Source organism: Eptatretus burgeri, chromosome 11 (assembly GCF_056783735.1).
Source record: "Eptatretus burgeri isolate ZD-2024b chromosome 11, Ebu_testis_v1, whole genome shotgun sequence".
Taxonomy (NCBI): Eukaryota; Metazoa; Chordata; class Myxini; order Myxiniformes; family Myxinidae; genus Eptatretus; species Eptatretus burgeri.
Window position 1 is genome coordinate 13,367,824 of NC_140971.1, and position 24,083 is coordinate 13,391,906.

Genomic DNA, 24,083 nt, shown 5'->3' on the forward strand with positions numbered 1-24,083 from the left:
CAGCCTCGCCCCCCCCCCTGTACTGTCTGCTGTCTGTCCCGCCCACATTTCTGCAGGACACTCAAGGTACACCAGCAACCCCCCTCAGGTTAAACTACCAAAATCAAGAATCACTGCTCACCTTCACTCTTTCATTCCTCTTTTTTCCCTCCTTTGGAAAAAACTCTCACACACTCTTCAATCCCACTCTTCCCTTCAGGTCTTCAAAATAGCTCTTCACCACCATCTCTTATTTTCCTCCATATTTTCCCCAAAATAGATAACAAAAAAAACACACTATCTTTTCTACTCCCGCTAATCCACTGCAAACCCACCTCCTTCAAATTCCCTGCTTCCCTTCCTCAAAGTCCCTGTAGTGTCCATCTTGTTTACCCAGTGTACCCCACCACATTCCTCTCTCTTCCACAGATCTCCTCATGTATCTATTCCCCAATATTTTCTGCGTTCCTATCTCATCCCTCTTGTCTCCTGCTCCCCTTGTTATACATTCTGTGTTAGCTCTTATACAAGCTTTGACATTGTATATTAATTATTATTTTTTTCATCCCTGAGGGCCCAAAACACCCCGAAGACCCATAAGACCCCAGGACCTAAAAGACGCAGAGGAACTCAAAGACCCAAAAGACCCGCAAGACCCCGACGACGCTGTTGACCCTTTAAGACTCTACTATAAATGGATGAGGTGTGTGTGTGTGTGTGTGTGTGTGTGTGTGTGTGTGTGTGTGTGTGTGTGTGTGTGTGTGTGTGTGTGTGTGTGTGTGTGTGTGTGTGTGTGTGTGTGTGTGTGTGTGTGTGTGTGTGTGTGTGTGTGTGTGTGTGTGTCATATTTCTTGGCGAGTTCTACTGGAGCGTTCTGATGTGGAATGTTATGGAATAAAATGATCGTCATGACCTCCTGAGTTTATTAGACTAAGTAACTACAATAAATCAATGAGAATTCCCACGTTTTAAACGCACACCATGTTAAGGTATATAAAACTGCTCAATACATCCTTCTACCATGGCATGGCATTCTAATTACAAAATCGATAATATAAACAATGATAACATTGTAACAAAGACATAAATACCGCCCGGACGCGTCCGGAGACAAACTCCCGTCCGGACATAAGCACTGTCTGGACGCGTCCAGAGACAAACATCGCCCGGATACGTCTGGAGCCAAGCTGGCCGGAGACGAACACCTCTCGCTCGGACACGTCCAGCCACAACCTCCCATCGGGACATAAACACCGCCCAGACACGTCAGGCGACAAACCCTGCCCAGCCATGTCCGGAGACAAACACCATCGATATATATATATATATATATATATATATATATATATATATATATATATATATATATATATATATATATATATATATATATATATATATATATATATATATATATATATGTGTGTGTAGGAGTTAGCAGATATAATATGTTATGCTTTATGAACCACACACACACACACATACACACACACAAACAAACACACACACTCGTGCTTGGCTGATAATGGCAATTTTTCGGGAAGTGGCAGTTTGGAGTAAGTGTGATTACAAATTCCAGTACTTACTGTATACAACCCAGAAACCTCGAGTGGCTTTCACTGAAAAACAACGTTGCATTTATATAGACGTTTCAGGGATATGTTCACAAACATTAACCTTTATAAACAACTGCGTGTGACGTGTAGAAAAAAAAATTTGGCTCGGTAATGTAGAAAACATTTTAATGCGGCAAGCAGCTCGGAAATCGGGTGTTATTTCACAACAACTCGCACACAATGACGGAGCATGAACCACTTGCACAGGGTGATGGAGCACGAACCACTCGCTCAGGGTGATGGTGCATGAACCACTCACTCAGGGTGACAGAGCACGAACCTCTCGCTCAGGGTGACGGTGCAGGAACCACTCGCTCAGGGTGACAGAGCACGAACCTCTCGCTCAGGTTGACAGAGCACGAACCACTCGATCAGGGCGATGGAGCACGAACCACTCGCTCAGGGTGAAGGAGAACGAACCACTCGCTCAGGTTGACGGAGCATGAACCACTCGCTCAGGGTGACGGAGCAGGAACCACTCGCTCAGGGCGACGGAGCACGAACCACTCGCTCAGGTCGACGGAGCACGAACCACTCGTTCAGGTCGACGGAGCACGAACCACTCGTTCAGGTCGACGGAGCACGAACCACTCGTTCAGGTCGACGGAGCACGAACCACTCGTTCAGGTCGACGGAGCACGAACCACTCGTTCAGGTCGACGGAGCACGAACCACTCGTTCAGGTCGACGGAGCACGAACCACTCGTTCAGGTCGACGGAGCACGAACCACTCGTTCAGGTCGACGGAGCACGAACCACTCGTTCAGGTCGACGGAGCACGAACCACTCGTTCAGGTCGACGGAGCACGAACCACTCGTTCAGGTCGACGGAGCACGAACCACTCGTTCAGGTCGACGGAGCACGAACCACTCGTTCAGGTCGACGGAGCACGAACCACTCGCTCTGAATAACATGGTGCGGAAAAAAGCGTCTGCGGTGAGTGAACGATTCGCTCAGAATGACGTAGCACCGTACCACTATCGGCAGTGGGCACTCGGCAATTGGCTTAAGCACTCATGCTAGCACTCCAATGAAATGGTTGAGAAAGAACAGTTGTCCCGGTTGTCGCATATCATATAGGATCCCTTTAACTTTAAAGCCGGTCTTCACCACGCACACAGCAGTTAATGAAATAGCATGAATTTGTTCAAATAATGACTTTATCCACAAAAGAGTTGCTGCTTAATGCAGAACATCCCTGGAGACATCGCAAAGTTCAATCGTCCGTAATATATACATTGCAGAAAATCCGCCATGTTGCCTGCTCATCTGTGCATGTGTCACGTGGCACATCGGTTCGGGGTCCGTGCAAATGTTGTAAATTTTTTTTTTTTAAACGTCTGTTTTTCACCAGATTTGCTTTGATTCCCTGTTGAGCACCTCGGGAATCCTCCGAAAATATACACACAGATCTGGCAGATGCTACGGATAGGCAGTCCCTTTGGAGGACAGGGCGTGGGGTCTAGCAGTGGATACATTAAAATCATATAACTCAATGAAGCTGGTTAATTTTGTTATCTTCCAAAATCTTTTGTTTACTCAATATAATTCTCCAAACAGTATAAAAAGATAACTTTAATCCTTTGGAAATTTCACATTTTCTTGTGTGTGTATGGAGAAGGAGGGAACATAACCTTGCTTGCTTAAAGTAAATCAGTATCTCGGCTTAGTTATAAGACTCGTTATGTCTTTAAACTATCAAATTTCACAACAGATTCCGGACGATGTCCGATCCTCAAAACCGAAATAATATTTCGATGATCTACTTTAATTAGTCCATGAGAGTAGATCGTGGAAAATCATATCATATAATGCATGAAATCGCTCCAAGCTCCTAATTTGAAAACTATATAGGACTTACAAAAGCGATGTACACAACGATTCGGAGCCATCATGAAGAGGGATTCAATATGAGTGACTAAAGTGAAAAAAAAGGCTTTATCATAAAGAAATCGTTGCGGCCTGTTCCAAGTCAAGGCAAGGTTGAGCAGGCCAAAAAACATGGTGGCTTCAGATCCCAGCGATGTTTCCTAGGATACGCCTTTAGACCTTATCGAGTGCGGCGACCGAGGATGCGCCTGATGAAGGATAATATGGATTAGGCAAAGCCGAGAAGCGAACGTAGAATTCTTCTTGCATTCGATGCTGCAATTTCCGGTTACTTCGGCCTGGATTTGGGATCAGCGATCAAATATTGTAAATCACAATTAAAAATTATTTTTTGATGATGTGGGAGAGATCTTTAGTAAAATCAGTGGAGGAAATATACACCATGTCTGATATTTGGGTCTTTCATGTTTCCGACGATGCCTTTATCTCCCGGCATGCATCATTCCCCCAAAAAAAAAACCGGAAGCAAAAGGGTCATCGCCAATGACACGGATTCCAAATTGCCAGGGTATTGTGTTGTTGTTGTTGTTGTTGTTGTTTCCTATTCTCTCATGTGCACGCGTTAAGTATGAAGCTCACTACGTTTGCTATAATTAAATAAGGCCGTTAATTTATCTTCAAAGGGGTGTTTTAATTAACCCAAACACACAATTTTCACTTGTGCACTTCCTTGGAGTTTTCTTAGTATGCCTGCAATGTTTCAGGCTGATAGGTTTCATGGTTTTGGAGTTAGGAAGGAGACATACAAACTGACATTTATTAGTGTCGATGATACCGACATGGAGATGGATAAGACACCCGAACCCAGACAGGTCTCATGTACCAGGACAGGCAAATAGGGAAGGTAAGACACGAAAACCCATCCTTTTCGAAACTGCTCATATCATTTGTACACATTTTTGCTTGACATGTAGTTCATACCATATTGTGCAGTCTTTCTCTTAAAAAATATCACTTGGTTTGACACATTCACCAAGTAGAAACCTGATGATTCTTGGTGGTTGCTCTGCAACAGTACATTCTTGCAGTGGGGCAGCGATCTTTACAGTAGGATAACTATGACCACACACGTGGAAGCCGATTATGAAGAGGTAGACAATCAACTCACACACGCTCCTGAAATATCGCACATAATCCAATTGCATTAAACACTTCCATTATATTAGTGACGGTAAACTTAACTTTATTGACACCCTCAAATAACACATTTACTGATTTATGCTTTAAATTTTATCAATTCATAACAGATTATACGATGTAATTAGCAGATGGCATGATTATAAGCTGGCTATTATGCTTGGTCATCAAACCATAAAGGCTGAGCGGATGGTCCACAGTTAAAGTGGATGTGATATTATTTTAAGATGATCATTTTGATAATTTTTACTTGTAAATCAAAAAAATCACCATGTGTTAATTTGTTCCTGAGAATAGATGTCACACATTAACAAACGGTGATCGGGATATAAACTTTTGAATTTCAAAATAGTTGCAGTGCGGGTGAGCATGATGATCAAATTGGTTTCTCGTGCTGAGAATTTATAAACCTTGGTTTATGAGTGCTTTACAAAGTGAGGATTGCACAAGTCTTACTTTTTAAAAATGACTGGTAACCAGAAAACAACATCTGGCCAACTGCAAGATTCAATTTTCAAACTTATCTCCCTCCTCGAAAACGTGGTGGCACCTTGTTAATTAAGTCTGTCTCTGGAGGAGGATACTCCTCCATCCCTTCCCTCACTTCACATGGGACCACAGCTGACTCCACTCTTGAGAAGGCTAAATGCCTCATTTCTGTGTTTGCTTCCAAATCTTGGGTTCCAAACCCCTCACTGTCGGTACCCACCCTTCCCACTCATACAAAACTGCTCCTTGACTCTATATCCTTTGCACCTGAGAAGGTGGAGATCTTTCCAGAAACCCTCGACTCTGATTCTGCAACTGGATCGGGCAGCATCAGCTCACGTTTCCTAAAACCTACTCTGCTGCTCTTGCACATTCTCCCTCTCTCTTTCTCTCGCTCTCTCTCGCTCTCGATCTCTCTCTGACCTTTTCACCCTGTCATTTGTGCTAGGTCAACTTCCATCTGCTTGGAAATCAGCCAACATCATTGCATTACATGAAAAAGGTGCAAAAACTGATCCCCTCAACTACAGACCAATCAGTTTACTTCCAATAATCAACAAGGTCATGGAATCCATCATCGCAGTTGATATGAAATCATTCCTTTTCTCCAACAACCTCATCTCAGATCATCAATTCAAATTCAGATAATATCACGACCCTGGACTTGCTGCTTCTCCTCACGCAACAATGGATGGAGGCCTTCAATATTAGACATGAGCTCAGAGCTGTCTCTGTAGACATATCTCGAGCTTTCGATACAGTCTGGCATCCCATCTTGCTCTTCAAACTGTCTGCATATAGCATCCAAGGCTAACTCCACACATGGCTTCCTGACTTTCTCTACTCTCGTAGCCAACATGTGCTCTCAACGGAATCCTTTCATCTCCTCTTCCTGTCAAGGCTGGAGTGCCCCAATGACATGTTCTGGGCCCAGTCTTATTCCTTATATTCATCAATGATCTCTCTAACTATTAGGAAAATCCTCTTTATCTATTTGCAGGTGACTCCACCCTCTGCTGTGATATCCCTCATCCTTCAGACAGGAAGGCTGCAGCCTCTTCCCTCTATTCAGACTTTTTTTTTTTTACCCCCATTAACCCCACCAAAATCCCTCCTAATTTTCCACTTTTTCCTCCTTGGAGTTTCCTTCTCCATGTATGCATGTGTGTTTACCTCTGCCACCGGTGACAATATTGTGTCTCGCCTTCATTATCTTAATGATATCTCTTAGATCCCGTCGTAAACACTTATTTTCTTATGTCAAAAATTCCTTCCTCCTTCAGCCACTCCTCATGGCTTAGTCTGCGTACGTATCTCAGCTTGGAGTCATTCCAATCGCTCTTCACCATTCCCTCTCTATCACATCACATGAAGCAAAGTAGAAAAGCTCAATTTGAGCATATGTGCAGCTTCACCAAGTCAGACAAGTTATGATTGTTTAAATTGTAGCAGAACTGTTTGGTGTAAAATAATCCAAAAACTTACTTTGACTTGACTTTGAATTGTAATCATTAGTGGTGAGCAGTGGTCCAGGACAGTGGCTGTGATGATGTCATCATCCGTCAGCTCTCATATCGTCTCCATCACTCTTACTTTGGCCTTCTCCGTTGCTGTGACAGCGAACAATGGAAACACAAGCAAACCAAACATTATCATCATGTTAATGGATGATGTGAGTTGAATGAGTCATGATTGCCAATGTATTCCTGGCACATATACTTCCTTGTACCATAATTATTTCTGGAATCAGAACACTTCTGGCATGGTATTGTGTCCTGTTTGCAGATGGGTTGGGGTGATCTGGGTGTGTTTGGGAACCCTGCTATGGAGACTCCAAACCTTGACCGCATGGCTGCAGAGGGCATGATATTTCCTAATTTCTACACAGCCAATCCACTCTGCTCTCCATGTAAGTACTTCTCCAGATTTATTGAAGTTTTCCTCATTGCTTGTAAGCTCCTGGATTGAGTTCAGAAGGCGGAAGGGAGACTGCCAGGGCCCAAAATATCCTTTCAATTGGAACATGACTGGGAGAAGGCAGACTCCCAGTCAGTTTATGATCGAGGAATAACTATTTCAATTGAATGTTGTATTTTCAACACAAATTAGAACATGAATCGGAAAACAAATCTGCCGTTATACAAAACATTGTCTTTGACTTTGTCTCAATCATGCATGTGCAGAGAGGAGTTAATTTATTTTTTTTTCAACTCTGTCTGCCTGCCTGGCAGTGAAACAAAATTGAAAATCATTCCAAACAGGAAACTTACTGTTTTTAAGGACGTCATAAAGGACACAACCAAGAGGCACGAAGAACTAATGTAACATGTTCGATAAGGTGGTGTCACAGACACTGCGTCAACAGCAGTAAATTCCAGAATTAATTTATACGACCTTTACAATTTTTATTTTTATTTAATTGAATTACACACTTGAACACCGCCTAACACAAATTGTCTTCTTGTCACTTCCACGAGCCTCCAGTTTTGTTCTACTTGGACATGTTAAACAGGGATATGTATCAGGGTGGTGTAAAACACTGCTTCAATGCGCTAAACTTGCTGAATTTTTTAACGATATTTAAAATCATTATTTTATTTCAGTTGAAGTATATACTTGAACATTGCATGGGGGTAATGTGTTCTCTGAACTCTCTAGTTTGTATAAGGATTGCATCTATGAATGCAACAATAATGAGAGAATGTAACACAATACATGGTGGAAGGACATGTTCGGTAGTGTGGTTGATTTCTCAACACCAAAAACATGAGGGTTATCACCTCCAGGCGTTTTGTGTGCATACATTTTCTTTTTTATTAATGAAAGATTAACTTTGCTTGAGTGATAGCGACATTGTAACTGCCTTTATAATACTGTAGTGATGCCATGATGATAAGGGAATATTTCTTCTGCCAGCTCGTGCTGCCCTACTGACTGGCCGGCTACCAATTCGTAATGGCTTCTACACAAGCAATGCACATGCCAGAAATGGTAAGGATATTCTTGAGTTCTAATGGTCTTTGGTGAAGGTTTTCTTGAAAAATGAAACCAGGTAATCAATTTAGCAAAACTTTAGTTACCTGTGCCGCTGAAGGTGGGTGTAGATTGTTTTCATCCCTGCCTGTTTGTTTATGAACAGGATATTTCAAAAAGTTTTGGACAGATTCGGACGGAATTTGGTGGAGAGCATGAGTGTGTGACACCGACAAAATGATTAAATTTTGGTGAAGATCCGGTTCCGGATCTGATCTGAGAATTTTTGAGAATCTGAGAAATCTGATTTGAGAGATCTGAAATGAAAGAAATTTGAGAGATCTGAGAAAAAGTGATTTATTTTTTCACCATTGAGAGAGATAGGGGCAAAACGACTTATAGCAGGCTTTCTGAATTGTTGTGCACGGATTTGGCCGAAACCTGGTGGGCCAGTTTGGTATATAACAAGGAAGAATTGATTCAATTTTGCTGAAGATCTGAATCCGTATCCGGATACAAGAATTTTTAAGGGATTCTTCACCATTGAGTGAAAGGGAGAAAACGATATATATCACGATATGTGAAAAAGTTGTGGACGGATTTGGACAAGGTGACGAGAACAAACTGATTAAATTTTAGTTCAGGTCCGAATCCAGGTCCGGTCTATCAGTGGGATACAAAATGTAAACTAATCAGCCTGGTGGAGGTATGCACTCTACCAAGTGGCCGTTCTAGTCGGAATTGAGAAGATCCATATTAAAAAATGAAAGGACCCCCTTCTTATAGCTGCTCAGCAGGCGTGACTCATGTTCCAAATTTCCACCACCCAGTCTTCATTCAGGTCTGTGCAGGTATCGTGTACCACGTGTTAAACACCCTTCCAAGGGGGAGGGTTGGGGCATCACTTGACTGCAATATAATGTAGATGGTGAGACCGAATGTCGTTTCATCACCACCTTTCATGTGACACTGGATGTGATCAGGTGTGTGCATGTGGGTGGAGCTATTTAACTAAACTCTTTTTGCAATATTTTATAGTAAAGAAGAATGAACATCATCAAAACATAATCTAACTCGAACTTGTAGTAACTTAAATTATGTTGTGCAGTCTTAATCACCTATAAGCTGTAATATGTAACACCAGACCGCATGAACCCACACCATGCTGGACAAATTATGTTAATTTACTGCATTATTCTGTACCATGCTACTTTAATCTGTGCTGTATTGTACTTTGCTGTAGCATGCTTTACAGGGTGCAGTATATGTTGTACTCTGCTGTATAATGTGCAAAGAACATACACAATGCTATACTGGCCTGCACTGTCCTGAATTTACCTGTGATATGTTGTGTTCTCCACACACACACACACACACACACACACACACACACACACACACACACACACACACACACACACACACACACACACACACACACACACACACACACACACACACACACACACACACACACACACACACACACACACACACACGTCGCACACACGTCACACCTAACATCTAATAGAACAATGTCGAAAGAAACAGGAAAGGTAACAACATCTCCTGTACTTGGATGATTTAAAACTCTTTTTTTCAGAACTATTAAAAACTGGTAGAACAACTGAAATTAGTGAAAGGGTACTGCGACAACATTCAAATGGATGTTGGCTGAGATAAGTGTGCCAAGTGCACATTCGTGTAGTAAATCAACAAAAACGGACAACATAAAAATCGACTTAGATACAACAATACAGAAGCTGGACAACGAAGCATCATACAAATACCTCGGTGTAGAAGAGGGCCACCAAATATGTCACAAACAAACGCGCAAAACAATTACCAAAGAATACCTCCATAGAACGAGGCTGATACTGAAAACATGTCTTACCTTGAGAAACAAAATTTAAAGCCATAAACCAACTCGCAATACCAGAATTCCAATACAGGTAGGGAATAATAAACTGGCCACAAACGGAAATCAATAAGCTAGATATCAAAACAAGATACCACAAAACGTTTTTTTAAAAACCCAATGCATTCTGAGATTATACCTGCCGAGGCAAGAAAGAGGTAGTGCTCTGATTGAGCTCAACCAAGTGCACAGAATGACAACTGTAGATATGGCTGAGTACGTGAAAAGTTTGACAGACATACGAATCCAATTTGTATGCAAACTGGAAAGAAGCAAGCCAAAAAGGTATGCCTAACCTACCGAGCAAAAATTTTCCAAAAACAGGTGTGAATAGAAGATGTCAAACACAAAACCAAAACAGCAACACATACAAAGTGCTCACGATTGCAAAAATATACAAGATCTAAGTATATAGCGAAATATCTACAAATATACACTGAAAACTGGGAGAACGATAAAAGAGCAGGAAGGTAAAAATAAAGAATTGGAGAGACTGGTCAAAGACAAAAAAGGCTCTTTGGAATGGCTAAGAAGAGGATAGCTCAACAGGGATGGAGAATGAATCATTATAAATGCCCAAGACCAGGGCACAATACCAATGGCTTTAAGAAGATGGTGGGACTGAATCAATCGGACAAGTGGAAATTCTGCAACATATAAACAAAGCACGCAGTCGGGATCGGGATGTTAAAAAAAAACTCATGTCAAAACAGCTGTACACACAAAGGCACAACAGTGTCTGCAGTGTAATCCACTGGCACACCTGCAAAAATTTTGATATCCCAGTTCCACAAAACTCATGGAAACATGAACCAAAAGCAATCATTGAAAACAAGGAAGTCACGCTCACATACGACCTGATGATCCCATCCAGCGTGAACATAGAAAACAAAACATTGTGACCGGATATTGTACTCGGATACGAAAAGCAAAATAAGGTATTGCTAATTGAGGTGTCAGTACCCAGTGATTTTGCATAAGCAACATAGAACTCAAGAAGACGACCAAATAACAGGATATCAAAAATGAAGTCAAAAGAGCGAGAGGGGGTGGGACAGGTGGGAACCTGAGCGCATGCAGGATGAGGCGGAAGCTAAGAAGGGGTGGGATGAGGAGGAGCTTTGAGAGAGTGGGGTTAGGGGGAAGCTTTGAGGGAGTGGGGTGAGGGGAAGCTTTGAGAGTATGGGGTGAAGAGGGATGCAGAAAGAGGGGACATGAAGTGGAACGATGCTGAAGAAGGGGACACACAGAAGGGGTGAGGTTGGAAGGACGTGGGCTTGTAGGAGATGTGTGGAGGGTACTGACACGTAGGGGTTTGTCACCATAAATAAATTTCAAAAAGGATTTGATTGACGTGAGCAGCCAACCCTGCAAACTGGTCTTCTCAAGATTCACAAATTGCGCATACGGAGATAAAGATCATGGGATTTGTGGAAATAATTTTTGTTGAAAGCATGGAGAATGGTCACGCCGTCGGAATGGGAGGTAGTACAGGCATTTTGGCAGAAATATTTGGTCAACCTCCCACAAGTTGCAACAAAAGCAAACTCAACAGATTTTGATTCCTGGATATGTCCTCAGTGACAGAAAAAAATTCCTAAGGGATCCTCCGGGGAGAAAGTCCTTAAATCATGGAAATCCAATATGGCCACCACCCGGCTTCGGGGAAAATGAGAAAATTGTAAAGATTGATATTTTAATATGTAAATATGTTTTTCTGCATTCTAATTGTTTCTAGTTATGGTTAGTATATTGATATATAAAAATAATTACAAAAAAGTGAAATGTATTGAGGGTAAAATAAAAAAATTATAGCTTTTTTGTCCAAAAAATGTCAATTTTTTGTCCCGAATTTTTTTTTTTTTACCTGATACCGATTTTGGCTCCTGGACAAAAAAGAAAAAAAGACACGTTGAAGACACAAGATGAAATCAAGTCGATGGCAATACAATATAATTATGTAAATCATTGAAACATGACAAAATTCACAATTCCACTCGGGGCAATCGCATTTGCCTGACGAAGGTTTTGAAATGAAAATGAAAATTCGCATTAAACTCAGAAACTACATCCATTATCTACTATACTAAAAAAACAATATGTTTGTATGTATGTTTGTTCGTCCTTTATAGGCGGCCGAACCGTTGGATGGAATGAGATGAAACTTCGCATGAGTGATCCTTGGGACATGAGAACGGATATTGGAGGGGGGGGGGGGTCAAGTTCAAGGTCAAAGGTCATGGGGTCAAGGTCACCGGGTCAATTTCATTCGATCGAGACGGGACCAACGCCATTCGACAGATAATCAATATTAAATGACACAGTTGATTGACGACATTCACTTCCGACTTCCGGTTTTCGAGTTATGACGTCATAAATTGACTAAAACGTCAATTTTTCATGTTTGTTTGTCCTTTATAGACGGCCAAACCGTTGGATAGAATGAGATGAAACTTGGCATATGTGATCCTTGGGAATGGACATAAGGGGGTCAAGGTCAAAGGTCACGGGGTCAAGGTCACCGGATAACTTCAATTTCTCAATTTCATCCGATCAAGACGGGACCAACACCATTCAACAGATAACTGTACCCGCCCATGGGCGGGTACTTTGCTAGTAAACTTACTATACATGTTGAGAAAAATGAAGCGTATTAAAGTTAGAACTCGACAATGTCGTCATCATCCTCATCATTGTCACATAGAGTGTTTGTGCAGCCAGAGCCCCTGCAGTTTCCACAAGCTGGAGTGCACTCAATGTTGTGCTTCTTGCATGTGCATCTCATGGTGCTACATTCAGTCTGGCAGTTGCACCTAATGACACGTAACATTTTTTCAGGAGCTGGAGCTATTGATGTCTGAAGTGGCACAAAACCCTCGTCACACTTCTGCCAACCCCAGTCTGTGGAAGAAGTATGCAAGTCTGACGTCTTGAAACGAATCAAAGACCACCTTCAGAAGCATGCCGAGTCTGCAAAGATATCTTCTTGAACTTCAGCGCTCTGGGTTCAGTATATGGACATGCGAGACATTCTACGCAAATACATCTGGGCAGAGCGCACTGGGAACTGGGCACTACATCTACAGGCCATCCAGGAAATGCTGCCTTACCTGGCAGCCTCGGGCCACAACCTGTATGCCAAATCTGCGAGGGTGTATCTGCAGCAGATGTCCAACCTCAAAACTCAACATCCCAATGTCCAACAACGTTTTGATGGGTTCCATGTGGTTCAACGAAGTGATCGCCTGTGGGCAAGTCTTTCATCTGACCTGATCATCGAACAAGTTCTGATGAGAAGTTTGAAGACCAGCAGGGGCTCACACAAGGGTGAGGAATGACAGAGCAACAACGGCTGGTATGGATACTATCAATGCCTGCCTGTGCAGAAATATACCAGGCAATGCAGGAGCTCACAGGTGTGAACTACAACACTGGAGAGCAGAAGAAGGACATGACCAAGGCAAGACAATCTCGTGACTAGAAGGACACACTATCAGCTCTTCAGTATTTACAGGAACGGAATCCGTTCAGTAGTGATCCACATCTGAGGAACATTGCCACTGGAGTTCATGCACATCTCACCGTCAACATCGATACAGCACATGCTGTAGGAGCCAAAATATTGAAATCTATGGATGGGAAGACACCTGCCGAGTACACATTTAAGAGGAAAGACCAAGTTTTCATCCTCGGCATGAAGTCATCTGTCAAGATTGATGGAGAGCAAGTCCAGGTTAACCCACAACTCCTCTTCCAGAGACTGGTTACTGTTGCACAGACAGCAGAAGAACTGGAGTCGGCCTTCAAATATGAACTGTGCAGCTATCCACCAGCCCTCTTTGATTCCTCTCTTCAGCTCTGAGACGCACACAAGCCAGTCTTTGCTGATGCCATCTGGGATCTTCTTGGATCCGATGTCCCAGCCGATATCCCCAATGATGGGCAACAGTATGTTTTGGATGACGGGGCACTTGTTCAACGCATTCCATGGTCTCGTGGATCTACATAGAGACATATGCCACCAGTACACTGATTATGTAACGAAGAAGTACGGAGATGCCATAGTCATGTTTGATGGTTATGAGAGTACCAACACGAAGGACATGACACACCAGAGATGGTCGACAGGGAATACTGGCACTACTATGACATTTACAGCTGACATGCCTCTCACAATGAAAAAGGAACAGTTTCTTGCCAATAGGCAGAATAAACAGCGATTCATTTTTATGTTGAGTGAAGAGCTTCAGAAGAAGAACTGTGAGACACACCATGCCTCGGGGGATGCTGATCTCCTGATTGTACTGAAGGCCGTGCAGTCTGCTACTGTCACCAACACTGTGTTAGTTGGTGATGACACAGACCTCCTCGTCCTCCTATGCTACCATGAAAGCTTAGAATCCCATGACCTCTTCTTTTGTCCCGAACCAAAGAAGAACACGAAGAAGCCTTGCATCTGGAGCATCAAGGCTACAAATAAAATGATTGGTACAGACATATGCAAGCACATACTGTTTCTACATGCAGTTCTTGGGTGCGGCACGACATCTCGTCTTCATGGGATTGGAAAGGGAGCTTCCCTCAAAAAGTTCAAAGCAAACAACACATTTCGTGAGCAGGCCAAAGTTTTTGATACATATCCAGCTTCCGTATGTGAGGTGGCAGATGCAGGACAAAAAACATTGGTGATAATCAACAACGGAAAGTCAACTGACACCATGGACACCCTCCGGTATCAGCAGTACTGGGACAAGGTGGCTTGGAGCTCCTCTCACGTGCAACCACAGACGTTACCACTATCAGAAGCAGCAAAGTATCACAGCCTGCGCGTGTATCTGCAAGTCCAAGAATGGAAGGGATGTGCCGATGAACTTCTTCCGACAGACTGGGGTTGGCAGAAGTGTGACGAGGGTTTTGTGCCACTTCAGACATCAATAGCTCCAGCTCCTGAAAAGATGTTACATGTCATTAGGTGCAACTGCCAGGCTGAATGTAGCACCATGAGATGCACATGCAAGAAGCACAACATTGAGTGCACTCCAGCTTGTGGAAACTGCAGGGGCTCTGGCTGCACAAACACTCCATGTGACAATGATGAGGATGATGACTACATTGTCGAGTTCTAACTTTAATACGCTTCATTTTTCTCAACATTTATAGTACGTTTATAATGGTTGTAGTTTCTGAGTTTAATGCGAATTTTCATTTTCATTTCGAAACCTTCGTCAGGCAGATGTGATTGCCCCGAGTGGAATTGTGAATTTTGTCATGTTTCAATGATTTACATAATTATATTGTATTGCCATGTACTTGATTTCATCTTGTGTCTTCAACATTTCTTTTTTTTTTTTTTGGTCCAGGAGCCAAAATCAGTATCAGGTAAATATATATTTTTTTCGGGACAAAAAATTGACATTTTTGGACAAAAAAAAGCTATAATTTTTTATTTTACCCTCAATACATTTCACTTTTTTATAATTATTATTATATATAAATATACTGACCATAACTAGAAACAATTAGAATGCAGAAAAACATATATTTACATATTAAAATATCAATCTTTACAATTTTCTCATTTTCCCCGAAGCCAGGTGGCGGCCATTTGGATTTCCATGATTTCAGGACTTTCCCCCCGGAGGATCCCTTAGGACTTTTTTTCTGTCACTGAGGGCATATCCAGGAATCAAAATCTGTTGAGTTTGCTTTTGTTGCAATTTGTGGGAGGTCATCCGACATTTTGACTGTACTAAAGGCCCTGTCACACCTTGACGATTTAGCCAGCCTATGCCGACGTATGAAAAATTTGTCTAAAACGCTGGCACACGTCAAATACGTATGGGTAGGTTTTGTATACGTTAAGAGCACGCTGGCATACGTCGTAGTACGCTGGCATATGTCGGAGTACGCCGAGCTGTTAGACCAATTTTCCATGCTTGAAATTTTTTGACGTATGCGAGCGTATTACTCACACATTCCGCATAACGCTGGCCATAAGTTGTAGGCACGTTACGCGATCGTTGACACACGTCGACACGCGTTACTTGTAAGTTACTCATTAGTCGAAACACGTCGAGGTAATGTTTAGCGTAGCCGAAACTTATTTCTAACCTATGAGTAACGTGTTGTAGGCACGTTACGCGATCGTTGACACACGTCGACACACGTTACTTGTAAGTTACTCATAAGTCGAAACACGTCAAGGTAATGGTTAGCGTCAGTGTTCCAGACTCCCTGGTTTTTTTTTTCTTCGGTATGACGGTGATGTTGACACTTCGATTTCTAGTGCGGTTATAATATAATATAATTAAGAGGCTGCTGCTCAACGATTTAAATAATAACCGCACTAGAAATCGAAGTGTCAACATCCCCGTCATACCGAAGAAGAAGAAAGAAAAAAAAACAGGGAGTCTGAACACTGATGCTAACCATTACCTCGACGTGTTTCGACTTATGAGTAACTTACAAGTAACGTGTGTCAACAATCGCGTAACGTGCCTACAACTTATGGCCAGCGTATGCGGAACGTGTGTCATACTCCGAGTACATCGAGAAATTTTCAACATGCTGAAAATTTGGCGACGTACTCGGTGTACTACGACGTGTGCCAGCGTACTACGACGTATGCCAGTGTGCTCTTAACGTATACAAAACTTACCCATAACGTATTCGACGTGTGCCAGCTTGGTTCGGCAAATTTTTTCGTTCGTCGGCATACGCTGGCTAAAACGTCAAGGTGTGACAGCAGCTTCACACTTCGATGTCTAGTGCGGTTATGATTTGATTCATCGAGTCGCAGCCTATGAATAGCCTACGCCACGTGATCGTCGGTGATACGCTGCCACACACTATGCATAAGTTACACTATCGTTGGGCATAGGTTGTGAACGCCGACAACACGCTCAGCATTCGTTGGTATAAGTTATCTCTATGTGATTGAAACGTTCTGTGTACGTTACTAATACGTTATGCATACGTCCAACTCGTTATGAATACGTCCAAAACTAGGAAAAATATCAATAGTTCAGCGTACGCCAGCGTTTTGCATACATTTTGTTACCTTGCCATACGCTGGCTAAAACGTCAAGGTGTGACAGGGCCTTAAGGAGGGTTGATGGACCAAGTGCTCAGGTGAGAGACAGGTCTGTAAAATATGCCTTTTGAAGAAGATGAACTGGAATAGATCGTGATGAAGAACACATGGGGTACTCAGGATGGAGAAATTAGGAAGGAGAAGCGTTTTAAAATGTTTTACAGGAGGAAGGAAGAAGCATTTCCTTCAATGCAGATTCAGTTTGGAGATATTGAGAAAAGGGAAAGATAAAGTAGAATGTAGCATGAGATCTTGTTTTGGAGTAAAAAATGAAGTTCTTATTTGCTGAAATATTTTTTTTTGAGTTTCGGGAAGGGGAATAGAATAATGTCGTTGAAGACTCAGAGGGGACATAATTTTGTGTAAAATAAAGAAGCAGAACGAGAAACAACCTCAAGACCGCAACAATTTTTGCTTTCCGGGTATCTGAGAAGGCCTGAGCGACATGAAAACAAATTTGACAAAATAGCACATCGAGATACGATTTAACACGGAAAATTGGAAGAAACACAAACAGCAACATAGGGACGACTATATAACATGAGGTGGAAAGAGCAGCTCCAGATTCAACTCACACTTGGAACAACGCCGAACCGGGCGGGGTTGGTCCTAGTATCCAAGGTAACATATCCAAGGTGGAATATGTTACTCATGATCCCCCTTAGGTACATTACTTGTGATCTTTCTGAAACACCGGTGGATGAATGTCCTGAACCATAAGCAAGAGGAAAGCGATGTGGAAGTAAAACTGGTTGTCAGTGATTCGCAAATTTGAGAATACTAGTTCATGGTGGGTGTCGATGCTAGTTTGTGCCTCATTTTTTTGAATTGGGCAATCAATTATTGTCCGAATTTTAAAAATAAATCGCAACCTACCCATTCATGATTTGATTCTCGTTCTTTGGGCCAATAGACACATTTTTCATGCCTAAAATATTTTTTGAAAGCTTCCAGGTGATCTAGTCTCTCATGGAAAGGGGCAAGACATCACTGACATGAAATAAACTCTTTCAATGGATTATGTTTACGAGTTAGTCTTCTTTTTCTGGACGTCTTACTATGTTGTCTCACTATTATCTCTCTGACGCTGGAAAATCCTCTTTATCTCTTTGCTGATGAGTCCACCCTCTGCCGTACCATCTGTCATCCCTCAGGTTGGCAAGCAGCAGCCTCTTCACTCTCTGCAGATCTGGATAAAATCACAAACTGGTCCAACACGTGGAACATGTCTCAATCCTGACAAATCTCACACTCTCACGATGTCTCTCTTGAAGGTTCATCTGAAAAACCCCCCATCTACATTCTCAACAATCCTCTTGAAGAAGTCCTTTCATTCAAGCTTCTGTGTTTCACTATCTGCCATTATCTTTCCTGGGAAAGCCACATTTCCAAGCTGGCCTCCAAACTCAGTCGCCGAATGGGCATCCTCAGTCATGCAAAGTCTTTCCTTGATACACCTGAGCTCCTGACCACATACAAAGCTTTCTTCCACAACCTGATGGAGTATTGCTCTCCCCTCTGGGCTGGTGCTCCCACCTCTCACCTTTCTCAGCTTCATGCTATGGAAACCAAGGCATTTAGGATCATTGGTATCTCCCGCGGTGAGGCTGAGTCTTTGGGCCTCTCACTCTCTCTCACCGCAGGCAGGTCAGTAGTCTTTCTGTCTTCTACCGTCTCCTCTCCGGCCTCGACCCCCTTGCTCTGTCTGAGATATTTCTCCCATATTTATCTCCCCATATCTCCCATATTCCCCCCCCCCCCCCATATTTCTGCAGGGCGCTCAAGGTCTGCCAGCAACCCCCTTCTGGTAAAACTACCAAATCACGAATTACTGCTCACCTTCACTCTTTCAATCCTCTTTTTTTCCTGCCTTTGGAACAAACTCCCACACTCTCTTCAATCCCACTCTTCCCCTCCAGGTCTTCAAAACAGTTGTTCACCACAACCTCTTATCTTCCCCCATCCAAAACCACAATCTTTTCCACCACCGTTAATCCACCCCAAACCCACCTCCTTCAATTTCCCTGCTTTCCTTCCTGAAAGTCCCTGTAGTGTAAGGACCTGAAAGTCCCTGTCTTGTTCATCTTGTATACCCCATGTTCCCCGCCCCATCCCTCTCTCTTCCACAGATCTCCTAATGTCTCTGTTCCCCACTGTTTTTTTCTTTCCCTCTCCCACCCCTCTTGTCTGCTGCTCCCCTTGTTGTGTGTTTCTCTGTGTGAGCTCTCATACGAGCCTGGACAGTGTATACAAAATATAAAAAGTTCATATTGTTGCGGTTCTCGGAACCGCATACATACAACAGATAGGTGTCCCGAGTCAGTTATGCCAATAATATACGTGCAGATAGACCCCTTCCTTTTGTGTCGTGGGAGGACAAGGGAGTGCGTTGCGATGGGCGATTAGTTAGGATTATTAAATCATTTTTCCCTTTTATTTTATTCCCACCTTTGCTTTTCTGAGGTAAATCTGCCTCGCTTGCCCCTCGTCTCGCATACCACAGCATGACAACCCACGGTACCCTCCCCAACGATCACTTCTGAGGTAAAACCGCAACGTGCACTATGGAGTAGACTGGCGCTTTGAGCTTCCACCGTCTACCCGTGGCCAGACATGTGTGGCGTGTCACGTACGCTTTTGCACCCAGGTGGGCGGGCTATACCGGCGTCTGGCCGAAACCCGGCCCAGGATGGCGGACCACGTGAGGGGTCGGGGCCAGTCGGAAGGCTGACTCAGGCGATGACATCGGATTCGGCATGGCCCCTCCCCCGACCTCCGGGCTTCATAAAACACTGAGAAATCCTCCGTGTGGTAGTTGTTGTGTGTGTTCGGTGTGGGTGTCTTCACGCGGAGTGTTCTTGCTACTTGACTCCACCCAAGTCTCACCTCGACGGCCCGCCTTCTGTTCCTCGTCTCCGCCCACATGACCTCGCTTCCTGCTTCTCGACCAAGCCTCCTGCCTGGTCCCGCCTACTGCTCCAGCCTCGCCCTCTGGACTCCTCCCTTCTCCATTCAAGCTCCTCCTGTTCGGAACACCATCTCCACACGTGCGGCTGTGGCCAGAACAACGTGGCTATTGTCGGGTGCCGCACCACGGAGCATCCATCCCCCGAAACGCCCAGGCACCGAAAGCTGTAACCTCAACCCCCTCCCTCCCTGGCTGCAAAAGTCCTTTTTTTCATTGGGGTTTCTTCTTTTTCTGTGTGTGTGTCTGAGTGTGCTGGCGCCTGTCTGTGAAGTAAGCCTGTAGAAGATCTTTTATTGTTGTTACTGTGAATAATCTCGCGTCAAGTCTGCACTGTCTGCTTTTGTAAGTTGCTTGTATAATTGTCGCACCCCCCACACCCCTCTCCTCTCTCCCTGCGTTACATACCCAATAAACCTTTGTTGTGCCACATGCTTTTCCTCGCTTGCTGTAAATAAATAATTGTTGTAGAAATGTTCCCAGCTCACCTTTTGTCTTTTCCCTCATTGGTCCAGCATGGTTCGAATCTAAGTTTAGCCGGGTCTTTATTCCCAATGATCCGTTCCTTCTAGCCGGTACGTCCTTGGCAGTGTCACTCGGCTGCATCCGATCCGGTTCGGACAAGGCGTACCGAGGGCGTGGTTCCCCGGTAATCAAACCACGTGGTTAATTAGGTAACCCGATTCTATAGATGGGAGGACCCTAGGTCACGCGGTTGAGTTATTGGCATCCACGGTCGGTTAAACGACCCGTCGCGTCACGGAATTATCCGTGAGCGACGGCCTACAATTCCGGGGAGTCTGGTGGGAATCGACGTAGCTTCCCCCACCTTGTGGTCTTCTCACCCGACCCCGCCGGCCCGCAACAATATTATTTATGGCCTTCTCCATCTGAATCTTAATATTCTCTGTTTTTTGCTTTGTTTGTCTGTCTGGTTGATAACTTGAAAAACTGACACAGCACAATACTAATCATATTTATGCACTTGTTGTAAGCAGTTAAAAAAAATGGTACTTCCTGCGACAACTCGGAACCAAAGTACTATGATGACATCATTTTGTCATGTGACCTTGCAGCTCATCTCCAAAAGTGTCCACAGTGAGGTGCTGGTTGTGGGAATGTTTACATGTCATCATTTAAACTTTAAAGCAAATAAGTATAAACATGTTTGAAACATATACTCATGTTTGAAAAATGTTCGTAGATACATAAAAGTTATAATTGATCGGGTTTTGATATAATTTGTTTGAGTTGTGCACTTTAATAAATCAATATTTATTGTAATATTCAATCTTTTTTTTTTTTGTCATTTTGCCGGTTTCTTGCAGCCTACACACCCCAATATATTGTTGAAGGGATCTCTAATACGGAGATATTATTACCAAAAATGCTGCACAAAGCTGGCTACGTCAGCAAGATTGTTGGAAAATGGTGAGTTACATGGTAAGGCAAATTAAATTGGGCTTTTGTAACCGTTGTGTTTGATGTGAACAATTGAATTCCAGCCAAATGTACAACATGATAAGAGTTCTGAAAAAGTTGTTTCAAAGCTGAGTTTCCCATTTCGAATCGCATTAAATTCCCAATCAACGGTGTTCATTTTGTGATCGACCTCGAACTGTTTGTTTAAAACTCCTATTGGCGCCATTGCTGGTAATGACATAAACTTTCCATAGAAAGTTGGTGAAGTACAGCTAGCCTGCATATGCCAAATCAACGGAGACGAGACAAGACAAGACGGAGTGCAACTTTAGGTCACTGTGAAAAGTATGCAACAAGTGTGCTTCCACCTATAGGCAAGCTAGAAAAAATACTTTTGCAAATCTCAAGGCTGAACTATATAACCAGTCTCCATCCTCAACGTTTTGGTGGTGCTTTGTTATATCTCTCTGGTGTATTCTCCTTAATTCCCTCCCTCACTTCAAACGCTCTGCCCCATCTAACCCCCTCATACTGATTATCTGCTGGACTTTGTGTCCTCACTCGAGAAGGTAGAGAATGGTCTGTCCAGTTTTGATGCTACTACGGCGATGGGCCCAGATGGTGTCGGTACCTGGTCTCAACTCCTGCCCTGTTGTTCTCACTTCTCCTCTATCTGTGCTCTTCGGCGTATCCTCCTACGGTCATATCTTGTCTGCCTGGAAGACACTAACATCACTCCTGTTCACAAGAAGAGTGCCAAACCAGATCCTCTCATCTACAGATGAGTAAGCTTACTTCCAATTAGATCGATAAAAGTCATGGAATCTATCATGACCACTGACATTGTCATTGCTCTTTTCGTAAATACTGATCTCTGACCATTAATACCTCAATCAACATCCTGTTGATTTCATCCTTTTTTTTTTTTTTTCACTGATGATCAGTTTGGATTAAATCCTAGTCACTTAAGTCTGCACATGCTGCTGTTCCTATCTCAGAAATGGTCGGATAACTTATATCGCAAACAATAGTTTCGGACTATCTCCCTGGACAAATTTAGGCAATCAACAGTCTGACATACTGCTCTGCTTGCCAAGCCTCACGACCTGTAAGATCTGTAAGATCTCCCTCACACATTTTTACCTTCTTCCACTCACACAGTTAAGAGGTTGCTATCATTGAATCCTCACTTCCCTTAATGGGGGCTGGCGTGCCCCAAGGCAGTATATTGGACTCAATCTTATTCCTCATCTACATCACTCTTCTCCTTTTCACAGCTGACTCCAAATTTTGAAGATTTTTTTCTTTTATGTGGACCACAAGCCCCTCGTATGTTTAGAGTTATGCCATCTTGCTATCCGTCTCACTCAGTCCAGCTCTGGGCTCTCTTTCCCACAGTGAGGCTGCTACAAGTAGTGGCTCACCGGTCCAATCCATGATGCCTTTCGTGCACCCACTACCAATAAGACTTGTATTTTAATGGCATTTCACCACATGCCAACTACAAGTGTCTTCTCTTCCCCATGTTTGGCTCCCCACCATGTTGCAGCTCTTCCCTCCTCCACTCCTGCCTCCACTTCATCAGAGATCCCATGTAAACATCCATCCCTTTTTCCTTTTCAACCTGCATACCATGTCATTATTAATATTATTAATTATAGAGGACTATACTCATTTAAACCTTAACATTTAGCTTTTATTGCCATTGTTATGTCACTTTTTAATCACCATTTTTTGCATTTTATTTTCTCAACAGTTGTTTACATGAAACATAACTGGGAAACTTTTTTTAAATTTAAAGTGTATCAATTAAATTTGATCAATTGTTTCTATTTTGCAGGCACCTAGGTCATCGTGCATCATTCCTCCCTCTTAAACATGGCTTCCATGAGTGGTTTGGGTCTCCTAACTGCCACTTTGGTCCTTTTAACGACTTGGACAGACCAAACATCCCAGTATATGACGGCGCACAGATGGTCGGGCGGTACGCATGTCTGCATTGGCTCATGCATCCTACACTAATAATGAAGTGGACAGTGGGTCGTCAAACGTTTCTGTATTTTGACTCTGCACGTCAATTTTTACACGAAATTAGACAAGCCCAGATGTCGGTTTAATAATGATTTATTTTAATAAATTGAGCTTGTTTATCATGGGCTTCAAGAAACTTGGATGCGACAGAGAGACCGAGTTCTTTTCTGAATCATATATGATATAACGAGGCTCATTAAAGTGTAAAACACCAGAATATGAGGTTTACATAGCAATGCAACAGAATGGTGTATAAATAGGTGGATATAAGGGGATGAACCGGTGTGTAAGATTGGTAAATTATTAAAGATCATGAGAAAGCATGGAGTTTCAGAAAATGATGAGCTACTATCCAAAATGACTTGAAGGAAGGGTAGCATTTGGATGACATGGGCCATAGGAAACCCATTTACAGATTTAAGAAAAGGAAAATGTTGTAATGGAGTCCAGGGGAAAGCTCAGAAATGCCAATTATTGCATATGTGATCAGGACATGAGTAGCTCAAAGTAATCACGACAGGCATGGAAGATGGCAGGCATGGAAGATGGCAGGCATGGAAGATGGCAGG

At 43.0% G+C, this 24,083-nt stretch overlaps 1 protein-coding gene across 3 annotated transcripts in view; it reads left to right on the forward strand.

The window, feature by feature from the left end:
* The first annotated feature begins 571 nt into the window (after nt 1-571).
* GALNS (galactosamine (N-acetyl)-6-sulfatase) overlaps nt 572-24,083 on the forward strand; it is a 69,723-nt gene continuing 46,211 nt past the window's right edge. The window contains exons 1-6 of one of the 3 annotated variants that reach the window (XM_085845257.1): nt 572-682; nt 6,628-6,784; nt 6,898-7,021; nt 8,029-8,103; nt 21,390-21,492; nt 23,324-23,467. In XM_085845257.1, coding sequence (XP_085701383.1) covers nt 678-682; nt 6,628-6,784; nt 6,898-7,021; nt 8,029-8,103; nt 21,390-21,492; nt 23,324-23,467 — 608 coding nt within the window. In that variant the 5' untranslated portion in view covers nt 572-677. Of the gene's footprint in view, nt 683-6,627; nt 6,785-6,897; nt 7,022-8,028; nt 8,104-21,389; nt 21,493-21,571; nt 22,269-23,057; nt 23,078-23,323; nt 23,468-24,083 lie in introns of those variants that run through there. The other 2 variants (XM_085845258.1, XM_085845256.1) reach the window with 2 other exon arrangements.